The following is a 20,599-nucleotide window of genomic DNA, read 5'->3' on the forward strand; positions in this document are numbered from 1 at the left end:
GATTTAAATCTTTTATTTATATTAAAACATTATTTAAATATTATTTAATATATTTATATTCTATTTTTTAATTAATAATTTTAACATTAATGAACAAATCTTTGTTCATGTTCAGCTTGTTTATATATCGAACGTAAAAAAATTATTCTTGTTTGGCTCGTTTGCTTAGCAAACGAATAGAACACGAGCTTCTTAATGAGTCGAACACTAATATATTTTCTTAGGTTTTTTTTAAAAAATTAATATATTTTAAAAAACACTCAAAATAATATTTATATATTTAAAATAGTTTTTAAAAATAATCATATTTTAATCACATAATCAAACATTTTATTTTAAATCAAATTATAAATAAATAAAACAAAAATTAAAAAATAAAAAAGAACCCAAACAACGCCTAAACTTCTCACTTAATTCTTTGTAATATTACAAAATTTTAAGGTACTGCCATTTTCTTTCAATTGTTATCATAGAATTCAAATCGTTATATTAAAAGTTGTAAGACTTACATACATACTACCCAATTTTTATGTATTTATATATCTAACACCTTAATTTTAGCTTTTACATTTATAACACCCAATCTATATGCAAATGTGTATTTCACTTTTTATAAAATTAAAATTGTTGTATTTTTGGTGTGATAAGAAAGATTGGAGTGGTATAAATGTAAAAAAATAAAATTTATCTGTTATATATATGTAAATTTATAGGATTTGGGTGGTATGTACGTAAATGCTCCTAAAAAATAAATGACAATCATACAATAACTACATATGAAATTAAAAAAAAAAAGACTTGCATCTTCATTTACAGGTTGTAGCCTACAAATCATGCACAGAACTCAAAACCTTCAATTTCTCATTCATGACGATAGCATTATATAATAGTTGCCTTTGAGCAGGTTACCATTTAGCAGATGCCACCTGCTGCTATAAAAAGAACAGTCCACCCACATCAATTAAAGCTGTTAACTGTTTGATTCAGCCGGGCCAGCTCAAAATTGGCTCGGAAAAAATTCAATCTAACATTTTGACATGTAGCACAGTTCATTTATTTCGATCCGCTCTCAACCAGTGCCAAAATTTGACTAAATTTTCAAATGATTAATGATCTTTGAGCTAAATTCGCTAAATTCACAGCCTTAACATCATTGTGGCTGTTAACAATCAGATTTCAAGTCGAGCTGGGGTCGGCTCTCATTTATTTAGATCTGAGCCAAATTTTGAATCAATTTTCGAGCGAGTAAAGGTCTTCCAGCTAAATTAACAACACTAACCTCAATTGAGTAGATTGAGCATACATAAATGTAAAATGACTTTTTACACTGACAATATAGTACTGATTGATTACTAAAATAAAAATGTCTTATACAATGCGAATGGAGATAAAATGGGGGTAAAACTAAGGGAATAAAAAAATTTAAGCATTCTTTTCGAAATAAGTAAAACGCCACTGCACAGCTAATAGGCCACAATCGCTGGCAAGAAGTTGCTAATAATATAAGCACTATTATCTCATATATCGCCTATGATTATTACTTACTCCCGCTTGTCTTCTTCAATGCCTCCATTTTTTGAGCCAGTTAATGATGCTTTGTTGTCTGGAGACAGAGAAGCAGTCTGGGTGTCCTTAGAAGGGAAGGGCCCAGGCTTTATCAATGAAAATGTTTCCTCTCTATCAAATTCTTCGCTTGCATCAGCAGAGTAAGCATATCTGATTTAAAAAAAAAAAATCAGCAAATAGCTATGATTATAGATTAGGGGAAAAAGATATTTAGTGGAAGTTCCTAAAATTTAAATTTTTCCATCATATTGTAGGTAATGAATCATTTTGTCTAATACTTGAAGGAAAAAATTACAATATTAAAAAAGAAATTGATTCTCAATGAAGGATTTATTTTATTCTTTTTTAATAATAATATATTTAAGTGGTACATTTATCCACCCTCAAAAAAAAGGCCGGTTCCGCCCCACGTCCTGCTGCCTTGTTCCGCTGAATGTGTTTGTTTCTATGAAATTGTGGGTTTTATTTTGATTTGTATATAATGGGGGGAAAATTATTCACTAGATTTGTTGTTGTTTTAAATTCCTGATTCATAGATGACATTAATTTATGAACTCGACAGCTATCTAAAATCAGATTTGGTTGATCGTGTGTTATTATATCTACTAACATAAAAAAAGATGAGTCGACAAAAAGTATATTTTGAGATCTTTAATCAAATAAATTTTGGGGATGATTACATACAGGCCACCCAAAGTATTGCTATTTACAAATCAAGCAACCTCTTTCATCCATTTTTCAACTTTTAACTCAAATATCAAAGGTCATGATAAAACATCAACCCATATTTTTCATTTTTATCAAATTCACAATAATTTGATTGTGACACGCATAAATGCATCAGTTTCATAGCTAAAAAATGGTCTATTGCTTGATTTGTAAATAACAATGTTTCTTGTGCTCTGTATGTAAGTATCCCTTTGTTCAGTATTCAACTTTGCAAGTGTAAGATGGAAGTGCAAGTCCTTCCAGAGTGGAAAAAAATAGTGCTACCTAATTACAGGGCAGGTCATGTTCTAGTACTGGCATGAGACCTTAATTTTTACTATGGTGAAGCATTTATTTGTTTAATTTCCTTCAACATATTTTTGGTTATAGCATTGCTAGTATTTCTAATTTTGTTCAAATTTTATACAATTGAAATTCTAATTATAGTAATCAAATTATGACATGCAAATTGATTTTGCATGGTTTAAATTTATGGTGGTTGCTTTGAATTTACTCAATCATCATATTATTGTTTGCGGTTTACAATTCGTATTTAATGTCATGCAATTAAAGAAGTAAATTGTTGGCTTATTTAGTGTTTTGCAATCACCCAATCCTAAATTTCTTAATGTTATCCAAATACATCGCATTAACATAATTGCAATTGGAAACCATGACACAAACCATCCTGCATCATATCATATAAATCCATATTTTAATTGACATAAATTTCCCCGATGCTGCAAAAGAGCCGACATTGCAGCTATTAAGTGAAAGGTTCTTCTGGAAGTGAACCATGATTCATAGAATTATATGTAATTTGTAACCCAAAAAAATCAATACTTAAACCTATATTTCAATCTTGCATAAATGCATTCCAAGCAAAGTACCTTAGAAAAGAATTATCATAAATCCAAGCCTTACCTCGTTGAATTCTGGGATGGCGCCCACAGAACACAAATCACACAGAGAAGAGAAAAGGTGAGGACCTGCCAGAAGGCAGGAATTATCCATGCGCTCTGCCATCGCTCATTGTACACATCAGTTGACTTGAAGTAAAGCTGCATAAAGAAAAACAATGAAACATTTAAGGAATTGTGAAATGAGGGAAATGATAAATAGTTTTTTCAAAGCATCACAGAATGTAAAATATTAACAAAGAGCTCTGTTTTAGTTTGGCTGCAGACTGAATTTACGCAAAATGATTTATTAAATTCTGTAAATTGGATCTTTACTTTTACGGAACGAACTCTCGAGCGACGGCGGCAAGAAAATCTTAAATCTGTCTCACAGTCGGATTTATTAAATCCGAATTTACGTCCTAAAACAGACGGAATGCAGGAAGAAATGTCAGAACGCATAGATTTTCGATTTAACAGAGCGTTGGATTTAATTTTGATGTTTTGCAGGATTTAAGATAAATTCATGGCTAAATCCCCTATAAATAATGCTACCAAACACCCCCTTAAGATTCCAAGTGTATTGCACATTCACAAAACATATAACAGCTTTTAACTAACAAAACACCATGTACGCTTCAGGATGCAAACTATAGCGCGCGGCAAATCTATTTCATTGGCAGCAAACTAGGAAATTAACGAGTTTTACCTCATAGCAAATCCAACCAACAGATACAATAACAGTCATGGCTAACGTATTTGTGAATTTTCTGTAAATGTCTAGCTTAGCCATCAGCCTTCTAGCCTGTAACAGGGAAGACAGAAGTAAAATTCCGACCACTTTGAACAAGAATGTTGCATGTAGATGTTGTAAAATACAATAGAATTCAGTATTGTGTATACCTGGAGCTTCTCTAGTGTCTTGGAGAGAGAGGTGAATATCCAGAGAATGAAGAAGGCATCTAACACAGCAACTGGAAGAACCAAAAACAATCTAGCATTTCCGGAGAGATCACTTACAGCACCAAGATTCTCCACCAATTCGAGAACCTCAGAAGCTAGAAAAAAGGTAGCCCCAAGCATTTGTACCTTTGATGAAAGACCGCCCAATGTAGGCCTTACGACACCATAACCCATAGAAACAAGAAGAATGATCAGCCGTGCAATAGTTCTTTTAATAGCACCAAAGGTTACAGCCCAAAACGTGATCCCCATGGGGCGAACTCCAGTTTTATTGAACTCTGCATACTCCAAATACCATAATGCCATTTCAAACATGCCTAAAGCAATAACAGCTGTTATGCAGTTTTGAAGAGGAAGAACCTCTCTCCAAAACCTTGCGTACTGAGAGAACCAGAATATTCCGAGTATAACAAAGGCGAGAGAGATAAATCCATAGAAATTCATGAGAGGGGCCATTCTCCCAGGAAGATAACCAGTGGGATTTTTCCAAACTGTCTTGCCTTCAATGACCAGTCCTTTAAGTGCAGGGTCACAAATAATGAAGTATACATTATACATCCCTGTTTTTGTAACTGATATTGTTTTTGATGGTAGAGTTGCAACTAGATCCTTTCCTGTGAAAGAAGTAGATAATATTTGCGGCCAGTCAGGATTCGTGGTGGAGGGACGAAAGATGAGATTGCCTTGAGTGCAAACTCCTAATTTTGCAAGATCTGCCGTGCAGCAAATAGCTTTCTGACCGCCGTAGACAGATCCACCAATAGTTTCCCGGTCTTCCACTTCAAATACTATGGCTTGAACCTTTACCGAGTCTGTGTCTTTACTCGATGCAGCAGCTTCTTCCGGCCTTTGCAATGTGATTTTCTCAAATCTGGTATATTGTGTTAAGTCTCATAAAGTTAGTGGCAGCAATATATGTAATGATGCTAATGTTATCTGCTAAATTTCTGTGAAATTTCAGAATTTAAGAGTAGAAACAATAGTCAAAACTCATCTTCGTCTACAATGCATTGATTAGTATCAGTTGTTGGCCAAAATATTTTGGCCCACAGAGTTTTGAATTGAAAAATAATGATAGGCCTGATGAGTAGAGGTACACTTCATGCCACATAAATAGATCGGCCTCAAGAACTTCACAGTAGTCACCTCTACTGCACAAGGAGCTCGTGCCGAGATTGTTCATAACATAACAATCTCTTTCCACCTAACAGGAGCTGCCTTCAGAGCATTGTCAACAGAACATGCGTTCCCTTTCACATTTCTATAAAGAGATTTATTGGTTTCATGAAAATCAGCATCCATTGAGTTTAAGCTTAGCCTACATGCACAATGAATGATTAATAGAGTATGGCTATTCAAGATCACCGCATGGCTCTATGTGAATAAAGAGAGTTTGTGTCCGCGTTGATTTTTCAGGCAATGAATTCCAAAATGTATGAAGCACTATTAAAGTTTGCTATGATAGAAAACCTTATATTTTTGGTGTGAGGCTCCCAAAGGTACAAGCCCTCATAGTAAACTGTCCTTCTCAAACATACATTGAGGCTTTATGATGCTTTACTTCTAAAGAAATAACTTCGTTTAGGGGGAAAAAGAGACATCACTAATGGCTCAGAGTGGAAGCTAAAAGATGACAACAAACCAAAACAAGATCCCATAATTTTTTCATCTCAGGTTGTTATAGACCTTAGTCAGTTATGTGATCGTAAATAAACTCGAGAAGGACGGAGAGAGAAAGAGATGTGGAGAAGAGATAAAAGGTCCCCAATAACCACTTAATATTTCATAAAACCATTCAATGTTTTAAACTAGCCTCAAATATCCTTAATTATAACGATGGAACCCTAGTGTTACAAGCAAATAAAGCAACAAAATATAGTATAAAATAAACCCTAACCCAAAAGTAATAAGCTAAGCTCGGAAATAAATCTAATAAAATAAAGTCAAATATTTCATAAATACACTTATCCATATAAAGCCTGCAAATTTGTAGTTGATCATGCCATTGATGTCAAACATAAGTTTAAATCAAATAATTGTAATCAACTCTCCTAAATTATGAAGAACTCTCCTCTAGAGATGAGTTATATTGAATATAACCATCTGGAAGGTCAGGTGAAATGCACAATTTCTCATAATGAGTCATTTGAAGGTGGGTGATCTCTCCAATGATCAGAATAATGTTGCCACCCAAGGTCAAAATAATGTAACCCGCCAAAAAGATCCATTAGAATTTCAACTAGAATAATATGCTCGACAAGTAAGACTAAGGTTAGGGTTGGCAGAAAAACTAAAAAGATGCTGATGGTGGAAATACAAAACCCCATTTGTAGAGATACCTATGGAATCTTCGAAATCACAAAAATACTCAATATGGTATTAAATCCTTAAAATTAAAAGTCAGACTAATATTCATGTGAGCTGGTATGATATATGAATTTGGTTCAAATTTATGTACTTCGTAAGTGTCTGAGGCTTGGGCATGGAGTTTCTTTATTGTGTTATACAAGAAACATCAAGGCAAATACAAACTAACATACAATCAACTTCATTATATTCTTATGATTTCGCATAAAGTATAAATTTAGACATTCATCATGAAAATCAATTTTGAACAATAATATCATAATGCATTTATGTGCATGCTTAGCAAATTATGCAACTCAATCAAAATGTCTATCCGGTAATGGTATGACGTCCACAGACTTTATAGATGTGACCCATGCACCACTTTAAGAGGTGATTATTCAATGGTAGTATTAGCATAACTTTTGTAAGACATTTGAGACTTAAATAATAATAAATTCCAAGTTCACAAACTGTTACCAATGAAGCGCAACAAAATTTATTAACTTTTCATAATTTAAATAAATCCACCTATCCAGAGGTGAAAGACAGATGAAAACATTAGTAGTATTTTAAAAATTTCTATGAACTTTTCAGAAATAACTACAATTTATTTATTTGTATTGAATATAAATGTTGAAAAATCATATAAATGAACAATTTCGTTTCAGAACAATAGCCAACATGAAAGGAATGAACAATTTCAGCGAAGGGAATGGAATGTGTCATTTTAGAACATCTATCGATTACCACTAATGTGACCACGAATCTCGAGTAATCCTAACATGAAATCCATATTATTATTTAGCCACATCACATTTGGCATAGGTAGGATAGTTTTTCTTAACAACATTCCCCATTTGATAAACTTAACACTAGCATAATATTCTAGCAACGCCTTTTTTATGCAAAGATCAATAGAATCCTTTCTCTACCAAACAAAGTCTTATCATATCCTAAGAGACCAGGTAAACCTCTTACATGTAGTTCCCAAACAATGAAAACTAGGAAGATTTACATACATACTACTCAATTCATATGTATTTACATATCTAACAACTCAACTCCAATTTTTGCATGCACGCCACTTATGCATGAAAAGAAGTATTTGACCTATTAAAAGTTAAAATGGTGGTATTTTTTATGCAATATGAAATATTTGGGTGGTAAAAATGTAAAAATTTTAAGTGCCAGATATGTAAATACACAGAAATTGGGTGGCATTTATGTAAATGCCCCTAAAATCTATCAAATACAAGGAATTTATAGTTTTGATTCTTTCAAATTCAGCACGCAATGTGTAACATGAATCAATAAAATTTAATTATTTTTTTATAACAAGTTAAATCAGATAAAAGTCAATCAATGCATGCTAGTGTACAACATCAACAACAACAACAACAAAAGCCTTTTATCCCACTAAGTGGGGTCGGCTACATGAATCATTTTTCTCTTTTATGTCCTATTAAGTGTCAAATTTTCATTTAATTCTAACAAATTAAGATCATTTTTTATACAATCTGCCAAAGTTTTTTTAGGTATGCCACTACCTTTCTTAACATAAGTCGAATCTAAAACATCACTCTCCTAAGATGATCATCAGTTGGTCGACGTTTAATGTGACCAAACCATCTAAGATGAATCTCTCTAAACTTGTATTCCATTGGAGCTACACCAACCCTTTTACAGATATATTCATTTCGCATTTACTCTCTCAGTGTAAAGCCACTCATCCACCTAAGCATTCTCATCTCAGCAACACTTAACTTAGTTTTATGCTTCTCTTTGATGGGCCAACATTCTACGCCATAAATCATTGCAAGTCTCACCACCATCTTATAAAATTTTTCAAGTCTAAACGGTACTTTTCTATCACACAAGTAAACTTTGAATTCACAAATCACAAGCCTAAATATGTAAAAACTAGCTTTCTTTAGATGCAAATCAATAAATATGAGAATTGTAACCTGAACAACAATGATCGAATGAATTCAAATAAATTAATAAACATTTGACCACATAAACGTAAGTGATTCAAATTTCTTTAGTACACTTAGAATTTCAATTGTGTCAAATTTAAATAAAATTTAGAACACTACCAAGTTGAAAATAAGGCACATGCAAGAAATTAGATTAGCAAAAAATTCACCTAAGTAAAATATTTCAAGCCTCATGATGGTAAAAGGAGTCCACTTCCCTCGAAATTAGATAAGTTGCCTAAGTATCACAATGGAAGGAACCACACATCCAACTTTTACACATACAAAATAAATACTATAAGTGTGAAAGTGAGAAAATAAGAAACCAAGATGGATAAGCATTTTGTGGAGCACAAAAGAGATAGCATCAACCCTAAAAGTGTAGATAAGGGCGTACATGGTAGTGGCAATTGTGATGGTAAGAAGGAGGTGGGCGACAGCGTGTAAATGCAGTGATACAACTCAAATTTGTGATATTTTTCTACTTAAATTCTCTGTTTCATTTCATATTTATCACGACTTTATGCTTGTGGAATTTTTTATCATATTTTACATGAAATAGGTATCGAGTGCATTTTGGAGAGTTAGAAATGAAAAAGGGCCAATAAACTACCAGTGCATTTAGAGTTTCAGTTTGAACTGTACTTGTTTTCTTATTTATTTGCATTCTATTCCATTTTTATTTTTTAAAAATACAAAAAATCCAAAAAAATCATTTTTCAGCTTTATTTTGTTTTTGAGATTGCATGTTTTTTGTTCGGCTGTTGTGTTGTACATACATTTTTTTTCCTATTTTCCTTATTTTTTACATTTCCTATTTTAAAATAGGGTCATCATTTGCACACCTATCATTGCATTAGTAGTGGTTTGGGTGAATTATTATTTTTTACCCTGTGGTATAAAAAACCTTAAAATATTCTAAAAATTCAAAAATTTAAAAGAAACACTTAGAGATGACGAATCCTCAGAAAGATCGCATAAAATCTCTTAGGGGGTTTGTCAACCATCGGCAGAGGGAATCCACGAGTATTCATTACCCAATCATAAAAGCCAACTCATTTGAGTTGAAACCTGTTATTACCCAAATGATCCAAAACAACCAATTTGAAGAAGCACCCATTAAAGAACCAAACCTACACTTGACTAATTTCCTAAGATTTTATGTCACGTTCAAGTATAGTAGTGTCCCCAACAATGCCATAAGACTAAAGTTTTTCCCTTTCTCACTTAGGGATAAAACCAATATGTGACTCACCTCCTTAGCACAAAAATTCATCACCAAATAGACTGACTTAGCCCAAATATTCCTGAAAAAGTACTTCCCTCCATCTAAGACTGACAAACTTAAAAATGGCATCATGCCATTCATCCAATTTGATGGAAAGTCGATATATAAAGCTTAGTAGAGATTCAAGAAGTTGTTAGGAAAAGTCTCCATCATACCCTACCTGATTGACAGATTAACCAAACTTTTTACAATGGGTTGGTAGAATCTTTAAGTTCTATCACAGACACTGCAACTGGGGGTCCGAATGTCTAAACCACTTAATGAGGCATATGAATTGATTGAGAAAATATCCACGAATAATTTCCAAAAGTCATCTAAGAGAACCACACAGAAGAAGGTAGCTATATGCATGAAACTAGTGTTCTGACCATACTAACATCACAAGTGGCTGCCATTTTTAGGAAAATAGACAACTTCGGGTTGAATTTGATGCAAAGATTCCTACCAAATAATGAGAAGATTTATGGACCAGTAGGATGTCTGAGTATGGCTGCCTTAGAGACTGTGAATGTCTTAGATAACTAGTTCAACAATCCATATTTCAATACCTACAACCCAGATTGAAAAAATCACCCTAGTTTCAATTGGAAAAATAAAAACATAGTGGTAGGAAACTAACAGTGGGAAAACACCCAAACAAACCCTGTAGGAAATTAGAACCATCGAGGCAGTAGTAACCAGAGGCAAGCCTAACAATCTTGATTTAACTCTATCACCCAGCCTAAGGATAAAATATCATTAAAGGGAGAGTTAGTATTACAGATGGGGAACTAGTTATAGAGTCAAGATGTTATCATAAAGAACACTGAAAGTCAACTTGGTTAGTTAGAGAGCTCAATGAATAATAAATCACAAGGGACACTCCCCAATAACAATGGGGTGAATCCAAGAGATCAGAAGGTGGAGCAATGTAAAACCATCAGAATGAGGATTGAGATAGAGATAGAAGACACCCTTAGAAAGGAGAGTTAACCTGAGCCTGTAAGTCTTGTTATAAAACTGGCCCCAAACTCGGGAAAACATGTCACCCTCATATGATAAGATAAGAGAGACCACCGCCACCACCCATTCCCTTAGACTCCAAAAGCATTGGAGGGACCAATAGATGCTTGAGGTTCTATAAATTTTCAAAAAACTCGTTATTAATAGTCCTTATGCTAAAGCCCTGGAACATATATCGAGTTTTGAGGGGTTCGCGAAGGATGTCTTGGACAAGAAAAAAAACTAGGATCTGGTGAGATGGTTATCCTGATTGAGGAGTATGATGTTATTCTGCAGAAGAAGTTGTCCAAAAAACTAAAAGACCAATTTTAGCTTTACCCTTCCTTGAACCATAGGAAAGAGATTTAGTGGGAGGACTTTGTGTGACCTAGGAGCGGGCAACAACCTTATTCCTCTGACCAATTTCAAAAGACTAGGATTGGGAGAGGTTCAGCCCACTATCGTGACCCTGCAGTTAGATGACTGCTCTGTGACCTATCCAAAGGAGATAATTGAAGACGTTCTGGTTAAAGTGCATAAGTACATATTTTTTGTTGATATTAATATTTTAGACATGGAGAAAAATAGGGTTGGTGTAGCTCTAGTGGCGGACAAGATTAGAGAAAGTCGTCTTAGATGGTTCGATCACATTAAACGTCAACTATCTGATGATCTGATTAGAAGAGCAGATGTTTTAGATTCAAATTCTTTGAAAAAAGGCAAAGGTAAACCTAAAAAGGACTCGGGCATATTGCATAAAAATGATCTTAATCTATTAGAATTAAATGAAAATATGACATTCAATAATACAATATGGAGAAAAATGATTCATGTAGGCGACCCCACATAGTGGGATAAAGGCTTGTTGTTTTGTTGGACATGGAAGAAGATAAGCACATCCCCATTATACTTGAAAGATCCTTTTTAGCCATTGAACGAGCTATATTTGATGTACATAAGAGGAAACTTACAATGAGATTGAATAATCAAGAATTGATATTTAATATTATAAAATTTACAAAGTTTCCCCCATAGACTAGGGATGATCAATGTCATAATGCAGATATGATGGAAAAGATAGTTGATAGTCAAGTTTTTGAATCTGAAGAATTAGACCTCAGAGCATGTTGTCGTGAATGAGTTTTGTTGGAAAATGAGAAAAGAAGAATTTGTTGTTCTTTTTTAGGTGACCCCTAAAGTTGTTAGGGAATAGTTGACCCTGTCGACACTGCTACCAATGTCAAGCTTATAGGACCACCATAGTAGGAGCTTCAGTGATAAGGTAAGAAATTTCCACTGAGCAGAAAGAGCGGCCTTTTAGAAGAAACTTTGGTTGTGCCACGCATTAGTTCTGAAGAGTCGGGTGAATTACAAGAGGGGGAGTTGCTGAGAGCTATGGAGCAAGAGGTATTTTTTATGATTTATCATCCTATTCAGACTACGACATACTCTTTGGAAGAATACTGTTTGAGTGAGTTTGAGAGACTACTGAAAAAATCAGAACATGAGTGAGGAAGAACACATCTTCTCAAGACGACCTTGGAGTACGAATGACATTTGATGACTTGGGAAACCCTCCATGAGAATTAAAAGTTAGGATGATTGATCAGCGTTTGTTGATGAGACAACTTGATCATGATGAACTTTTTAGCTTAAATTGGTCCAGCACGATCTAAGGATGTTAAAACACTCCTTTAGAGGCAATACAAGCTTTATCTGTTGATTTAATTGTGTTGTGTATTTCTTCGTTCTGAATTTGCTTAGAATTTATTTTGAATTTGTTTTTTGTGTGCTTTTGATGGGAAGATTGTCACGTTAGTATTTGTTTATAGACCTTGTCAGAGTATATTTCACTATACTCTGCCGATCTTTCTATGAGTTTACTTTTCCATTACGTTATTCCCTGTTTGCATATGCTCGCTTTTGTTCACCCTTACATCTTTCATATGGCATGTATAGGATATAAAATAAATTTGCGGGATAAGGTTACGCATGTACATTTGCCTAAGTGTTATTCTCATATTTAATTTGTTTCATTAGATTTGCAAATATTCATTCAAAGAGGGGTTAGAAGTGATTTTTTAATAACTGAATCTTTCACTTTAACTTCTACATTAACCCTGAGTAGTCTCAAGATAATTACAAATATATAATTAAAATATAATTAGTTAATCAGAGATACTTTAAGCCTTTGAATTTTCACCTCAAACAATTTAATTGATTTTAACTTGAAAATGGATAATATTTTGAAATTCATATTAAGGAGTCTTTAACAATTAAATTTTGTGAGAGACTAGACGTATTTTAAATCCTTAAAAAAAATATGTTCAATCATATATATCACTTTTCACTGAAATTGAAATATGATTTTGGACCTTAAAAGGAAAAAAAGAAACAAAAAAATTGTGCAAACTAAATTGAAAAGAAAAAAGCGTCCAGTAATATTTTAGAAGCTTGAGATTGAGCATAAAAATAAAAAAATTGATATCCAAATCCCTTCATAATTAATAATACTTAAAAACTCTCTTAATGAAATTATTATGATATTATATTCAGAAAAAATTAAGTGATTTTGGGTTGGTTGATTGACTATTAATTGAGTTAAGAATATTTTTAAAAGATAAAAATATTTCAATCACACCATATTAAAAATTTTTAGAATTGCTTGAGCTCAGAAAGACAATTAAGGAAATGATAGGTTACTAGGATTTAATGAAAATTCGAATATGAAATGTTATTTGCATGTCTTTTATTACACTTATATAAATCTTAAGAATCATTAAGTCACACATAAGAGCTACGAACGTCATTTGAGTGTCAGTTAGATATGAGATTACTTGAGAGCAAGTAATAGTAAATTTGGGGAAATTGATCAAATTTATGATATTTTCCTGCTTAACTTCCTTGTCTTATTTCAAATTAAACATCATTTTATACTGTGGAAGATGTTTTTATCATGTTTTGTAGAAAACAACTATAGAGTGTATTCTGGGGAGTTAGAGATGAAAAGGGGTCAAACGACTACCAATGAGCCCATGACCCAACATTGCATGCCCGCGCTGCCTTCCAAAGCATCGTGTGTCTGCGCCCAAATATAGCTTGCTCACGCCACTTTTATAGGAGGCTACACTCGCGTCGTAGCATTGTATGGTCGTGTCACCTTCCCAATTATCTTGAATGCCCGCTCCGAATCCACGCATCCTTCCCTGAGCGCGCGACACGCACGCACAACCTAGTGATGCATACGCGCCAATCACACGTTGTTTCGCATAACGTTTGTTTTGGAAGGATCTGGGGTAGCCTTAAGCCTTAATGCTATATATAGATGTGTAATTGAAATGTAAAGGGGCTTGGTTGCATTTTGGGGGTTGCTTTCTTAAAGTTAGAGGAGAGTATTTTGTTACACCATGTTTTCTCGTCCTTCGTGTGGAAAAAATTCTAAGGTGATTTTTCTTTAAGAGGTTTTTATATAAGAGAGAGATTTAAGGTTATGTATGAGGGATATTGTGTGCCTTTATTGTACGGCGAGAATTTTGTGGAATGCAGAGAACACTTGGCTTGGTAATAAATTTATGAATTTTCTTTCAATTGAATCTTCAATGTGTTTAATGAAAACTCTTGTATTTTTCTACCTCATGTCTCATAGCAATTCTTCATTCATGTTTAAGTGTTGTAAGGATAATGTTGGTTTCGTTATTTTTAACGTGAGTGTTGTAAGGATAACATTTTTTACTCTTTTAATTTAACCTATTGTTGTGTTAACCTTTATATGGTCATTTACTCCTAACTTGATCAATTAGGATGTTAAAGTTTCTTATGATTTAAGACTTCTAAGTGTGTCTCCTAATGGAGAAAGAAAATTAACACTCAGTAGCTTAGTAGAATAGGCATGTTATCATTAGAAAATTGTAACCTAGATAGGGAATCCGAGAAATCCTAGGAAATGCTGCATGGTTAAGTCGCTCTTAACTATAACATAATTTCCAACTCTTCTTATGACCTAGTCACAAGCTATGGAGGATAGTGTCCCTAATTATCAACTATCACATAGGAGAACTCATAGGAAAAACCTCATAAGAACACTATAATTGTATCATAGGAGCACGAGCCTCATCACCTTTATAGAAATAAAAATTAGTCCATGTTTTTTTTGTTGTTTTCATTTCTGTTTTCTATTTCCATTTACTATTCTTTTTAGGATTATTAGATTTTCCTTCGTGCACTTTAGATCACTTCAAACTAAATTCAGTGTTGTAATACAGTAGAACTTCCTCTGTTACAAATATTTTGAAAGCTATCCTAATAGAATCGATACGTGAACTTTTTATACGTATATTATTTGATGGTAATTTGATCGACAAGTATAGTTGTGTTATTGACCGACCTGCCTCATAGAAAATTTTGAGCATCATGCAGGTAATTGGTTTCTAAAATATTAATACAGTAGATAGGGACAGACTAGGCATGTAAAAGCAAATGAAATCAAAGTCAATAGCATATGTAGGAACAAATGATTGAGCAGAAAAGCAAAAGTGACAACTTCCATTACTAAAATAGCTATATTGTGATGCCATTGTCAAGAACATAACATTTTTAGTATGTCAAAAGTGACAACTTCCATTACTAAAATAGACATCAATAATTATAATATTTTGTCCTGCTTCTTAAGTTTCCTTCTCTTCTTTTCAAGTCATTCGAATATTATCATAGGTTTACAATATCAAAATTTATAAGTTATCATTTTGTCAAAAAGGATTTCTTTCTCAAAAAAACACATACAATGAACTTAAGTCAACATGTGATCCAAACTCTGCAAAAGTGCCAAAGGATTATCATAAAGACAATAACCACACTAAGATGAGAAAATAAATGATTTCTCTAACTTCATGTAGAGGGGGCAAGTATGTTTTCAACATCTTAAAAGTTTTGCAAAAAATGCATGAAGGTTAATTAGGTTGAACCCAATGCCCATATTAGATTTCTAGTGGGTTTGATCTAGGGTTTTACAATGAAGCAAACTTGAGAAAAGTTTGCAATTTTGAGGGATATTTGATTGTACGGCAATTCATGGTTTTCTCGTTTTCATGTGAAGGGAGCAAGTATGTTTTCAACATCTTAAACAGTTTTGCGAGAAATAGTTTTAAGGTTAATGAGGTTGAAGCCAATAACCATATTATAGATTTCTTGTGGCCTTAATCTAGGGTTTAATAATGAAGCTAACTTGATAAAAGTTTGCAATTTTGAGAATTAATTGATTGTATGACAATTCATGGTTTTCTCATCTAAAAATTATGCTTAAATTTCTTGTTGATTGAAACAAATCTAAAACTTCAAAACTCGCTATTTTGTGTGAGCATAGAGTCTTCACCAAGGATGACAATTTTGGGACTTTTCTAAACTAGAAACAAAAAAGAGAGGGAAACAAAAACGCATGTGTAAGAAGAGAGAAAGTTTGTGTGTTTATGCATGAGAAAAAAAACTATTTTTTCTTATGATAATAAGAGAACATGAGTCTGCCTAAGGAAAATGAGAAGAGAGATTTGGAGAAGCTTGAGCTATGCAATAGAAATCTCTTTTATACATATGATGGGGTGGTTAAATTAAGAAAGATAGCAAGATTTCATAGTTTGGATCTAATCTTGCAAATAAAAGTCATATAATGGGAGACCCTGAATAGAATAAAATTCAAGTCTTAAAAATCAATGAACATTATAGTAAAACCATAAAAGTGTCATCAAAAACTCCAATTTAAAGAATGCTCATGCTAGAACACTCCAATAATGGATGACCTCTTCACAAGCTATGCCAAGGGAACAAAATTGTATATCCCATTAATCCATAGAAGGCAATATCTCAATGAGTGTGGCATCAAGCAATTATAATAGTATATGAGCAACGCTCTTGCCAAAAGATGAAAACTAAGTATCTTATAGGATAAAGTGCCTCACTAATAGAATCACCTCATAAAACTGTGCTAAGACTAAAGGTACATCGTAAGACTCATCCCTTTAATTTATATAAAGAATCTCTAAAATTTTGTATGTCTGATGAATGAGTCTTGGTTATGTCAAATCATTAATGACAAGTAAGTTACTTAAGATGCGGGTTTGTGAGATCCCTTAAAACAAGATAAAGTTGAACCCTTAAACATCAGGGTGTCATATGTTGAAGTGTTTGAGTTTTATTAAACACTTCAATGTTCGGCATGCTCATGTTGAAGCACTCTTAAGATAAGTAATTTCCTAAAAGTTATATCTTATAGCATAAAGTGCCTCACTAATAGAATCGCCTCATAAAACTGTGCCAAGACTAAAGGTACATCGTAAGACTCATCCCTTTAATTTGTATAAAGAATCTCTAAAATTCCGTATGTCTGATGAATGATTTTTGGTTATGTCAAATCATTAATGACAAGTAAGTTACTTAAGATGCGGGTTTGTGAGATCCCTTAAAACAAGATAAAGTTGAACCCTTAAACATCAGGGTGTCATATGTTGATGTGTTTGAGTTTTATTAAACACTTCAATGTTCGGCATGCTCATGTTGAAGCACTCTTAAGATAAGTAATTTCCTAAAAGTTATATCAACATGATAAAATCATAGGGCCTATTAGGCCAAAATGTATAATATTAGATACTTAAATATTGCCTCAAAAATTAATTCTCGATGAAAATCCAATAATATCTTCCATAATCATGGATTATCATGAAAGATATCTTTTTAAAATCATAATATTCCACCCAAATAAAACTAAAATAAGAGTAAATAATCAAAATATCTTGGCATAAGTTAATTAGGGGATGAATTAGCCTTTATTGATTGAGAGATGCGCAAACAAGAGCCTCTATTGAATGAGGGATGCCCAAAATTAGTTGAATGAGGCGGTCAGCCATGGGATTGTGAATGATTTGATCTCAAGCCGAATCATCTCAACCCTTGACCAACTCTCGTGTTTTAAGTTGATGTTAAGGTAAAGCTAGCTTCAATTGGAGCCATACATGGCTCATTAGTTTTTCACTGGGCTATGCTAGAGCAAAAATAATTTAATTAAAATATTTTAAGATAGCTTTTTAATCCAACAAGAAAACAAACCCACATATTGCAAATACAAAAAAAAATGTCATTTATAAAATTGCAAAGATGTGTGTGAACAACAATTATATTCAAATTCACCCAATTGAAATTTGATTGAGTTGTTGTTCAATAGGCGTTCATTGACTTCAATAATAGTTCAATTAAATCGAAGTTCGGAGTAATATTCAATCTATATGTGTATTTTCTATCCATAGGCTGACCATAACCAACTCCCATCCCACCCGAACCTCGTCCCCTTGCATCTAGCTGCTCTCTTCTAGTTAGCCTAGCATAAGGCCCATTATGTCATAATCGAGCCGCGTACATGCAAAATAAGCAACTGATTTGAGTGAATATTTCTCTAAGTTACTCTGGTCGAATACTTCTGTATCAGTATAACAAAAATCATGCCAACTCCTATCATTTGTTTAAAACATCAGCATTTTCAGATTTCCTCGTATCATCGCTCTTTTAAGAATTGAAAAAAATTTCTCAAGTCTTTCAAGCAGCAAGCATAAAATATTCACCAAGAGAAGCAACAAAATTGGAACAGATTATCAAACAGATTGAGTGGCTCAGATCCACCCACATTACCCGCACGCAGATTTCAGAGCTCGTGATAACCATTCCATCAACATACACCAACCCTTCGAGACAGCAAAAAAGAGATAATTATCTGAAGGAGGAGCAATAGATCTGAGAGATGTAAGAACGAGAAGAGAAAGTACCGGATGAAAGAATCTCCACTGGCGACGGCGGAGGAGACATTGGGGTTGGGGAGGGATGAGTAGAGTCCCTCGCTGCCGCCGTGGAGGACGAATGCGTTTCCCTTGCTCACGAACTTCTCTCCCTTGTAATCATGGACGGAAGCGAAGGCTGAGTGGAGGACGAACAGGACGTAGAAGAAAAGCAGAAGGGGAGACGAAGGACTGGGGGGCTTGAAATTTTTTGACATTGGATCACGAAAGAGCTCGCACTCGTTCTTCCTTGATATTAGAGAGGGAGAGGGAGAGGGAGAGGGAGAGGGAGAGGGAGCACCGACTGAGCTTAGAATAATTTGTTAAGATAATAAGGTACCAGAGACTCCAAGACCGAGAATTAGGAGAAGACTTATTAAGGAGAAAATCATTTTTTATTTACTCTCATGAGAATCGGAGAAAATATATATATAATTAGGGGGGCTTAATTTTAGGGGATTTTTACATATTAAATATATAAAAATAATTATTTATGTACCTCACATCTCAAAATTTATTTTTATGAAATCAACATTAAGGTTAACTTTCATCTCTCACTTCTCCTCCCATGATTAGGATGTTGTTCTGTGGAAGCTTGCATGAGAGGAGCAGTTGGGGGTGTTCACCAGAAACAGTGGGTCTAAACATCGGAAGTGTGCATGGAATGCGTGTGTCGGCATGAAGAGAGTTGGAGACGGAAGTTAATGAAATTGTTGATTTAAAAAAATTAGACATTATAGTGTGAGATGCATAAATAACAATATTTCTGATGCTATAAATATATGGAAAAACCCCTAATTTTATTTTATATATGATATGTCGTCAATGAATTTAATCATTTGACATGAATCTCAAGATGTGTCACAAATTTCAAAGTATTTTTATATAAAAATATTTAAATTCAAATTTAAAATCATTTAGATCTACGATTTGAGCAAATTTTTAGTTAAATTGATTAACTCGACTAGACGAATACAATGATATCAAAATTGATCCAATATAAGTCAAAATCAAGTCTGGATCAAGTCATTATACCACTTTTGGAAGTATTGAGTGGTTATTTGTTGGGTCAAACAGATTCCAAATTTGGCAAATTTATAGTCAAATAAGCATCATGATTAAACACGTCCAAGAAGCTCAAGATCACTCAATTACGAAATTGTTAAGAGACTTAAATATCTACAAATACTATCCAACCGTGGGAATCTCTCTCGGTCATGTGATGGAGTGATCCAGAATCATTTCTTATTTGGAGCGAAGAAACTCTCATACTCTATAAATAGAGTCATACCCTCTTTATGAAGAGGAGATACAGAAGAGAGACCTAGAGCTAGAGTTGGACGAATAGAAGAAGAGTTGAATTACAGTGTTGTTATGAATCAAAGACAAACGAACATCGACTATTCCCATAGCCATCGACTATCGTCGATCACTGCTCGATGGCAGTTGTCGACCATTGTCAGCCGCCCCTGCTCGCCGATGTGAATGAATCCTATGAGGTAAGGATGCACCACAAAGGTGATATAGCAGTGTACCTCAAAGACGATGTAACAACGCACCTTAAAGATGGTGTAGCGACGCATACTAACAATTGTGTAATGACGCACCCAAAAGACAGTGAAACGATGCAACCCAAATACGACGTAGTGATGCACCACAAAAAAAAGTGTAACGATGTACCCCAAATAAGGTGTAATGATGTACCCCAAAGATGGTGTAATGACTCATTATGAATATGGTGTAACAATTCATCCTTGAGTACGGTGTAGCTACCTGTAATAACTATTTATAATTGTTGTACTCATAATATGGTGGCCTTCTCTGAATTTTTGAATTTCTCTCCTCATATCTCCCCACTAAGACCTGTGGCCTATGTGGTTTACAACTCATACAGCTCCCAACTACTGTCTCTATGACATGCAGATGCTACTGCAACTCTCTACTATGTCATACGTCACCAATTATGTCATATTTAGTCCATAGCTCATGTAGCTCCCAACTAGGGCTGTCAATTTGGCTCGTTGTTCGCGAACAGCTCGTGTTCGGCTCGTTCGTTAA

At 33.8% G+C, this 20,599-nt stretch overlaps 1 protein-coding gene across 2 annotated transcripts; it reads right to left on the bottom strand.

Annotated features, from left to right (window-relative positions):
• Positions 1-1,319: 1,319 nt before the first annotated feature.
• On the bottom strand, positions 1,320-18,891 carry LOC110026046 (transmembrane protein 87A). Of its 2 annotated transcripts, XM_020726815.1 has the most exons (6): positions 18,533-18,596; positions 18,399-18,451; positions 4,077-5,007; positions 3,883-3,978; positions 3,199-3,335; positions 1,320-1,716 (listed from the first exon to the last, which is right to left on the bottom strand). In XM_020726815.1, exons 2-6 carry the CDS (start codon positions 18,440-18,442, stop codon positions 1,542-1,544), a joined length of 1,383 nt encoding a protein of 460 aa, XP_020582474.1. In that variant the 5' UTR covers positions 18,443-18,451; positions 18,533-18,596; the 3' UTR covers positions 1,320-1,541. The 2 variants fall into 2 exon arrangements, with proteins under 2 accessions (XP_020582474.1, XP_020582473.1); XM_020726814.1 differs by lacking the exon at positions 18,399-18,451 and having other exon boundaries at positions 18,533-18,891.
• Between the last annotated feature and the right edge of the window lie 1,708 nt (positions 18,892-20,599).

The sequence above is a fragment of the Phalaenopsis equestris genome, unplaced genomic scaffold (assembly GCF_001263595.1).
Source record: "Phalaenopsis equestris unplaced genomic scaffold, ASM126359v1 Scaffold000347, whole genome shotgun sequence".
Taxonomy (NCBI): Eukaryota; Viridiplantae; Streptophyta; class Magnoliopsida; order Asparagales; family Orchidaceae; genus Phalaenopsis; species Phalaenopsis equestris.